General features: G+C 44.3%; 1 protein-coding gene across 1 annotated transcript; it reads left to right on the top strand.

Moving 5' to 3' along the window:
• Window positions 1-1148: 1148 nt before the first annotated feature.
• Window positions 1149-9394, top strand: marchf4 (membrane associated ring-CH-type finger 4). The gene is made up of 4 exons (XM_047047028.1): window positions 1149-1741; window positions 6499-6654; window positions 7091-7283; window positions 8942-9394. The coding sequence occupies exons 1-4, from the start codon at window positions 1292-1294 to the stop codon at window positions 9361-9363; spliced, it is 1221 nt and encodes a 406-aa protein (XP_046902984.1). The 5' UTR covers window positions 1149-1291; the 3' UTR covers window positions 9364-9394.
• The last annotated feature ends 134 nt before the right edge of the window (window positions 9395-9528 follow it).

Genomic DNA, 9528 nt, shown 5'->3' with positions numbered 1-9528 from the left:
TCGAACAGCATTGGACAAATTACATACCGGAACAATAAATAACGCGGAAAGGCTAGTTACTGCGCCCAAGCAATGGTTGAATCGTAAGCAACGCAAATCCACCCTCTCTTTATTTAATTTGTTCATTACATCAAAAGGGAAGTAGGAAACCAATTATGACAAAGACTTTTGGTTGAGTTACAACTACCGGTAACTACATCTGCTGTAGCAAGAGTTCTGAAACATTTTGGCTCGCCCTCAGCTTGCATCACGCCGTGCGGTGACGTGCCGCGCTTGGGAGCTATCCCAGGAATCATGGTGCTGAAGCTGCAGCAGTAGTCAGCAACCAATGATCAAACAACCAACCCTCAGCTAAAAGAATGCACTCATCTACAATAAGGAATACGTTGAATCAGCCACAGGGACTCTCTCAAAATCGTTTTTCTATTGCATTCATGGGAAGACACTTGCTGGTCTTTAATATATGAGTAGGCTATTGAAACTGGAGGTCGACGGCTTAAAAAAAAATTGAATCGATATAACCCCATGCCAACGACAGTGCGTTAATAATTTTGTGATTTGTGAAAGAAGAAAAAAAACGTTTGCAAAGGAAATGGACATTTGAAGTGTTTTGGACGTCACTATAGTTCATTGCCAGGTAAGAGTAGTACAATCCCTACAAAACATTACATTATTTTACGGATATCTTTTGGGTTTCGACGTCGACATTTTCTTCTTGAAAGAGTTTACGTATATTCTTGGACAAATTAGGAAATCAATTTTGGAACCGGAATAGGATGGAAACCTGCCGTACGGAATCTGAACATGTAGTATTCTAACGCTGAGGTTGGCATTCCTTGCTGAAATTGGAGGGAAAATGTACAGACCCATTCGATGGTGAGAGAATATAGATGGCCAGTTGGAATCTACACACAGCACAGCATGTCTGTTTTCTAATCCTAAACCAACAGTGTTTTTATATTTTTTCTTTATTTGGTTTGTTAGTAACCTAATGGCTTCAGACACTTGTTTGCATCAATGCAACGTGTTGTTTTGCGAGCTGTTCCATCATGGGAACAAAGCCACCACAGCTTTGACACTATAGTCTCACAGCATATTTAAACACCTCCATGGAAAACAAATTGATTCTAAAAGCAACAAGATTCTCTCTATTTTTCATCCTAGAGTTTATCTTGGTGTTTTCCCTCCTGTAGACAATATATTTTTCTCTCCTTGTACATGCGCTGCACACACTGTTTATCTCCTGTGTCATTGTATGCTGCTGTGAATTACTTCAAGACAGACCGATGACATGCTGCGCAGTCAGAGCATACTGAAAAGCCGCTGTTGCGTCTTGTTCAGTGACCTGAAGGTGCTCTTACTAGGGGCACCGGCACCGTCCACTCCGCTACCTACACTCACCTCCATGAGCGGACAAACATTGGACAGCCATGAAAGCGAGAACGTCCTTTCAGATGTCAGTGTCTCTGACAACAACAACACGTTAGTGAGGGCGCATCAACAAGAAGGTGGCTGTAGTGCCCTGCCGGCAGGGGGCGCTAGCGGGCCAGGGGCGGACAGAGACAGAGACAGAGTGGCGGGATGGGTTGATGCAGCAGAACTGTCAGCGGCATTGCGTTGCAGCCGGTCCTCAGATGACTACTCAAAATCCCGCCTAGAGGAGCGGTTCTCCCTCACCAGCTACAGCGAGAGTGGCTTCAGGACTCCCCTGTGCAGGATCTGCTTCCAGGGACCAGAACAGGTATGTGACCCAGTGATCATGAAGAGATTTGTGTCACACTGAGAATGAATTCCTAAAGTGTTCTGTCATCATTCACTGCCATAGCAGTGCTGCCATTGTACTCAGCTGTAAATGTGTCTGACCGTCACACCAATGATGACCGTGTGCTTGAGTTCTTGGCTCTTCTGAATGTGAATGTATGGGTCACAGACTTGTTTCCAGAGTAGCTCTTCTACTCTGGTCCTCAGTGTGACACCCTCTGCATTCTGGGTCCCTCAGTGAAGCGTGACAAGGCCCCTACTCCAGGGGGAGGATGATGAACCACCTCTCACTCATCCTCTTGGCTGTTTCACAAACACTGAAATATGATATTAGCAAAACACTCATTTGTGAACACGGTCCAAGCAGAAGCAATTACATGCATGAGAAATCAAATAATGTCTTTCACTCTGCTGCCCACACCCACTGCCTGAAACACAACAAATTAACAACAAAAGTAGATGTTTAGAGTCTCACTCAACCATGGATTCCTCTACCTCTCCCGAGGGACAATTTAGATAAATGTGTCACAATTTACTGATCAACTGTAACATCAAAGATGCAAATTCAAGAAGATAGTAATGATGAAGGAAATTTGGCCTTCATCAAACTCTAGTTATCCCCTTTCCTATTTTACATTCTAATCACAGTGCCTTCTCTCATCTCCTTTTATTGTTATATCCTATCACATACTCAGTTCACAGTATCATCCCACCACTGGGTCCCACTTTTACATGGCTGCTGCCAGGGAATCTAGTTATTAGATTGTAAAACAAAGCTTCAGCTCCTTCTAGTTATTTCAGCAGCTCACAACAAGACAGCTACTATGATGCCAGCCAAACACAAATGCCCTGGAGAAATGTCTGATCTCCTATGGTCTCTTTCACACAAATTCTCCTGAATTCTCTCCCCCGGACCCCAGACTTGTACAGCTACTCAATATAGTATTTGATGTTGTGCCATCTTTTAATTAGGTTCAAGTCCTTATCTCTCAATATCCTTCCTGAGCCTTTATGGTGCTTTGTCTGCTGGACAGGGTCCAGGTATGGATCTGCTGAAAGGAGACAGCATGGAGAAGTGATCCATCCCACCGGGGAGATGAGTGGACATCGTGTGGCTTTGTGATATGGGAACGAGGGACATTAGTTATCCTCTGTTCTTGGTTAGCCCCTGGGATGTCACTTACATCAAGGCAGGCGTTATCTCATGCGACAGAGCCACCTCCAAACAGCTCCAAACAGCCCCTGCCTTGCAGCAAATATAGGCAAGATAGTGTGTTACCATGAAGACAAGGGAGTGGGGGAATAGATTCCGTGCCAGTTAAGGTCCACTCCAAAACTTGCTAAACATTTCAAGCAACAATGGTGAATACAAATGGGCCTGACAGAGTTGACACTGAGGCTTTTGAAAGTAAATGAGGTGCATTTGATTTGCTTCACAGTTACCACTTGATCCATTGATTTTAGATGCAGTGAGCTAGACAAATGCGCTCGACGTGAGGTGAAACAATTACACTTTACTCTATTTGCACAAAGCATTTTTCCAATTTTTACAATAATACCAGCAGTGAGTAAACATGCCTATCCAAGTGTGTGTCCTCTAGTCTTTTATCCCTGATTACTGCTGTAAACATGCCTATCCAAGTGTGTGTCCTCTAGTCTTTTATCCCTGATTACTTACTTCCTTTTGTCTGTACCCAGGTCAATTTATTCAACCACAACTGTTCACCCATTGTAGCCCCAGAGCCAGAGTTGGCGTGATAACACTAAACCCACAGTAAATAACTAGAGACTGAACCAATATGAGACAAAATGGTACTTTGTATCCCACAAGGGTGCGTCCTATGATGAATAAATAACAGTTAATCTTCCCTGAGATGGCAGACCTCTCTGAATGGGTAGATAGTTACCTTGAAGCCTTTTCCACACTCAGACTGACTGTTCAGTACAGTGTGGGGAAGACGCAAGGAGAGGACTGATTCTGTTGAAGGCTACACTTAAGGTGATTCACGTTCACTGCTCGCACTGACCTTTGTTTTATTCAAGAGTGCGCTCTTCAATTTAACCTCGCTGGGGCCTTTTCATTCATAATTCCACATTATAATTTTTCCTGCCATATTTCTCCCATATTACACATATGAGGGATGGTTTCTGGGTGGGGGAGGTGGGTGGTGGTGTCTGAATACAAAACCCAATGACCTTGAAGTATGCTAGCGAAAGACAAAAAGCCTTAGAATGTTTCTATGTTTGGGGTGGCTTAAACAAGACAAGTTTTTCTTCGACTGTCCTTGGTGTTGTTGCTTGGTGCCCCTCAGGGGGCTAATGCTTTCAGAATGCCTTTCTTCCTGAAGCTCCATGTTAAGGATGTATGGCTCCTGCTTGCTTAGACTAGAAGCCAGCTTTCTGTCCCAAATCAAAGCACAGATAAAGGCCTTGTACACTTCATTTGTCAGAGGGACAATAAGAGCCCTGGAGGATCTCTCTCTCTTCCTCTCTTTCTACCTCTTCCTCTCGCTCTCTCTCTACATATTTCTCTCTTACTCTCTCTAGGGCCCTGCAGCAATGAATCGCTTTGTTTGCCTCCCATGTGCAGTTTCCTCAGCCATCATTATCAAAAGACCAGTTATGTAAAAGGGCCGTGGGCCTATGAGTCTCTGGCCCTTACTCAGTCTGTTGGCAGGAATTATGAACTTATAGACATTACATCTCAAAACGTAACGACCGCTCCTGAATTCAGTTATTCCTGATTTGGTTCGTTAACTATTATCATAATAATACTCTTTGACAAAACGATGAGTATAGCTCAAGGATTGCTAAATTTTACTATGAGGCGCAATAAGGCTGAATAAATCGAAAACTCTATAAACTTTTTGTAGGAATTATAATACCTCTTATTTTCCCTTCCTGCCAGGCATTGGGATCTACAATACAACAAGTTTGCTAATGACTGAACAAATTCATGGTCTTGAGAGCTCTCATTATTGGCTATTGTAAAACAATCTGTGCTGTTGGGTTTCTTGGCAAGCAGCTTTATTATCTCAGTAGTTGGTCCTCATCTAGATTTCACTTGCTATAATTTCACACCCTTCAAAATGCACCCCTCTATTAAGGATTCAGTTTTCTATGTCAGCGTAGTGGCTTGTGTTCTCTGTTTCCCAGAGGAAGGGGGCACACTGTGAGGTTGTCTAGGAGTATTTGAGGGTTGTAGAAACATGACTGTAGTGAGCAAGTGCAGAACTAAATAACTAAACTAAAAAGTACACTGAAGTAATTATCTACGGTGGACTTTTTGGTTCAGTGGTGGATGTGTGTGCGGTTGGCGCTGTCACTGTTGTTACCACTCACAATGACTCTTATTGAGTGACTTGTTGCTCTTGTAGGTTAGTTATAACGAAGTTAAGTCTTGTACTTGCTGTGAAATATTTTACTGTTGATTGTTCTTCTACAGGTACAGTCCTGCACTTTTTGTGGTTCATGTTGTCTTAATTTGTAACTTGTATAACTGCATGCTCTTATGGGTCTTCCCTTTTGGCACCTGTTCAGTTTTTTCACAATGTATGCTTCATGTTTGGCTGCTTGCAATGTTTGGGACTACCTCGTTGTTATGATCAGTGACCTATGCTCTTTTGTAAAGCTCTCTCTTGGAAGTCGCTTTGGATAAAAGCATCTGCTAAATGCATAAATGTAAATGTAAATGTACCAGACTCCATTGCTCACACTCCACCCTGCTTCAGTCGGGTGTGGAGGCCGGGTTGAGCTCTTGGCTGTGATGGCTCTTCCACAGTGAGCGGCCCAGTCCCTCTGGACAGGCCAGAGTCCTGCTGGCACTCGTGCCAACACACTCCCACCAAGGCCATCTGTGGATGGGCCTTTTCTGCTCCATCTCTCCCCTAGCTTCCTCCCCCTGCTCTGAGACCAAGGTGCCGCTCCTTCTGTCAGGGATGTTGGGAAGACGAAAGGGAGGGAGGGGTTGATCTGAGTGGGAGAGAGGAGGGTGGGGGTGATGAGAGTGGAGGGTGGGGGCAATAAGGGTGGGAGGGAGGTGGGTAGAGGAGAGGTTGGGTGGAGTAGTAAAAGGAGGGAGGCTTCAGTTGGAATCCTCAGGCTTCTCTGTGCTTTGGGTTCTTCCCACAGTCCCCCAGTCTAGCTTGCGTGAGTCAGTGCGATAGGAGAGTTTAGCCCATCCTAACTTGATCACAGTGCAGGGATGAATCAGCAACACTCAGTGTACATCAGGGACGTGGGGTGTGCTGTTTGATAGAAGACTCTGTGATTTCTGTCAGTAAAAACAATATTTGCGCATTGATGTGCAGCACCGTGAACAGACATTTTTACAATAGTAAGGGGAACTGTGTGTGTCTAAATGTTTACCAAAGGAAATTAATAAGCATTGCATGGGATTGCAAACCTATTGTTGTACATACCCTTAAACTTACGGTTCAGAACAGTTATACATGCAACTCGTTTGAGTAACCCTTACACCTGGCTTGGAACAGAAAGTTCAATAAACCACACTCCCATTTTTTATTATTTTATGTCGAAATGCTTATCCAAACAACGTCAATCGCAGCACTGCACTCCGTTGGATTATAAAGAGGACACATACAGAATATGAACTTTTCAGAGTGCCCTGTTCTTGAGCTGATCATGGGAAACTCAACCTATTCTAATTTGCACACACACACAGACACAGATTCCTGGCATTATTAGAGAGATAACTGACTCGTTGTACTCCTGTAGGGGGAGCTACTGAGCCCGTGTCGCTGCAGTGGGTCAGTCCGCTGCACCCACCAGCCCTGCCTCATCAAGTGGATTAGCGAGCGGGGCTCCTGGGCCTGTGAGCTCTGCTACTACAAGTACCAGGTCATCGCCATCAGCACCAAGAACCCTCTACAGGTGAGTCATCACCAGACCCATGTAATCTACTTTTTACATATCCTGTCAAGCAGCTTAATCAAGAACTTTCTGTCCATGGGTGCCCTTGATTTGCTTCACACGCTGCAGTGAAACCAAGTTGATTAGCCTCATAAGTGTAAGCTGTTTGTTATACCAAATGCACCGTAATTAGCTTTAAAAAGTTTCATGCAGATGTGTTTAATGGTTTGTCAGCACTGCTGGACCACAATTAGCTCAAAGTGAGTTAAAGAGCCCCACACTCATTTTTGAACTGAGAGCTAAAGTATATCTCGTTCAGGTTACAACCTCATGCCTTCATATTATACTCTTTGCAAGTAAATCAGGTTGCAATATGAGCATTGCATCAAACAGCACTTAAAAAATAGACACGTTTTAAACCACAAGCGTCTTGATTTTGTGATTGTTATCCATGCAGTGGCAGGCCATCTCCCTGACGGTGATTGAGAAGGTCCAGATTGCCGCGGCAATCTTGGGCTCCTTGTTCCTGATGGCCAGCATCTCCTGGCTAGTGTGGTCCTCCTTCAGCCCCTCGGCCCGCTGGCAGCGTCAGGACCTGCTGTTCCAGATCTGCTACGGCATGTACGGCTTCATGGACGTAGTCTGCATCGGTATGACCAGACTACACCACTACATGTCAGCACATCACATTTCAGTGTCGTCGTTTTCAATAATAATGAATAATGTATTCTTTTAGCAGAGTTTTTTTTTCAAAAGGGGGGGATTTTAACCTGTGATCTCTTGATCTCCAGTCAAATGTTCTACAATTGAGCTATTTCTTCTATCCAAAGTGACATAATGTGGGCGACCAACCCCACAATACACACAAAGATACAGGTGTGAAAGGGGGTTTTGAACCCATTACACCACCACTTCCTTGGCCTGAGCGGGATTGAACTCATGATACTGTGCTCACGAGGCACATTACAACAATAATGCCTTATCACAGCTAGCCAACCAGCAGCTGGCGTACATGAGGGATGGTCCCCAATTGGGTGGGCTCCAGTTTCAGGGTTCTTCTATGAACATCTCCTCACAGCCTGCCACAGACGTGGCTGTCAGTGCAGTCAGCAGGTAAGCCGGTGTTACTCCCAGAGAGTGTGACAGCCTCTCTCGGTGAAAACACAAAGACGCTGCCGGCAGATGCTTCTGAAGGGAAAGCAAAGGGATGAAAAGAGAAAATTGTCTCCGGTTGGGAACGTGGGGATTGTCTGTGGAGTCATTAACTCTACTCTTTACAGAGATTAACTTGTCACCTGGCAGACATTCAGGAGGAAAGAGCTGACTGTTCCCTTATCAGGAGACATAGACAAACAGGGCGCTCAAGCCTCACTTCTTATCAACTCTGTAAATGGAGAGAGAGGGTTCATAAACAAGCAGCTTTCTCTCCCCAGATGACTCGCCACTTCCTCCATTTTCTCTTTTTGTTATGATCAGCCAGACAAAACGACCAAAAATATCAGAAATTATTCAGCAAGAAACTGGATGAACATATCACCTGAGCAAAAAAAGGGTATTTTATAAGATATTGTATGACTATTGTCAGTGAAACTTGGTATGGGGGATGGGTTAACATGGATCTTGTGTTTGTGACACAACCTTCAACTGCCCCTTTATAACATCCACTTATCCCTTATACTCCTCGCCCATACTGTGCCTTCTTACTCTTTCTTTATGACCTATACTGCTCAATACAATTTGCTGTTATTATAGGTTTACCAGATTTCATGTTAATTAGTGTAGCCTTAGTAGTAAGTGATTTTGAATATCTTATACACGACAGAAGATGCTAGGAATATATTACTAACCCACTGTGAAACAAACTCCCAGTGCAATCAAAGCAACATCCTTCTGATTGATTTCAATTTTCCAGCATTCGGAGTCCAATGAGGTTGAATCAATAAGCAATTTTATCCTGAGGATAACGTATTATTGGGAAAAAATGTAGCGAACATGTAATGTAGCGAACTAAAATGTAGCGAACTAAAATTGTTTAAAATCTATTGACCGAAATGTTACACAAGCTACTGTACACCACATAAATGCGTATTTTGAGATAAAATAAACGAAAACTGGCTGTGACCTACAGTTCAGTTCTGTAGGATTCTCTGTTCCAGTAGAGACAGTAAATATTTAACAGAGATGTTTGGTGAAAGCTTGCATACTATGACATGCTGTTGTGGTGGGCATGTCATTTGCAATATAAAACAGAAGTATTTTCCAGGACGCCTGAAGGGGCTGTTTCAAAAAAATGTGCTTCTCTCCCCAGCATTGATCGTCCACGAGGGACCATCTGTGTTCCGCATCTTTAATCGCTGGCAGGCCGTCAACCAACAGTGGAAGGTTTTGAACTATGACAAGTCTATGGACAGCGAGGACCTGAAGGCAGCCGCCACTGACAGGACTTTGTCCCATCCAAGCCAAGGTCAGCAGGCTGAGCTTGGGGTGTCCACCTCCACCTCTTCCTTGATGGGACCAGCCCCAGCTGCCCAGGCCTCCTCCCCTGCACCCCCCACAGGCTCTGGACCCGTTCTGCCCCCCCAGGCTGACCAGGACAATGGGACTGCAGCACCTGACCAACACTGTCCATACAACATCCTCCACCTCCTCAGCCACCTGAGGCAGTCTGAGGCCCGCAGCCAGCCCAACAACAGCACCCGGGAGCTGGTCATGAGAGTAACTACAGTATGAGGATTTATTTGACGCCTTATTGTGTATAGGTGTGGGGGATTTTTAAACCGATATGGGAATAAAAGGCCTTGCCTTGATTGTTTCAAATGCATCTTTGATGACCTAATGTGGATCAAATAGTTGATTTCAAAAATCTATAAATTATTTGGAAAAGAGTCCTTGTTT

Source organism: Hypomesus transpacificus, chromosome 23 (assembly GCF_021917145.1).
Source record: "Hypomesus transpacificus isolate Combined female chromosome 23, fHypTra1, whole genome shotgun sequence".
NCBI lineage: Eukaryota > Metazoa > Chordata > Actinopteri > Osmeriformes > Osmeridae > Hypomesus > Hypomesus transpacificus.
This window is presented reverse-complemented; position numbering and strand designations above follow the sequence as displayed.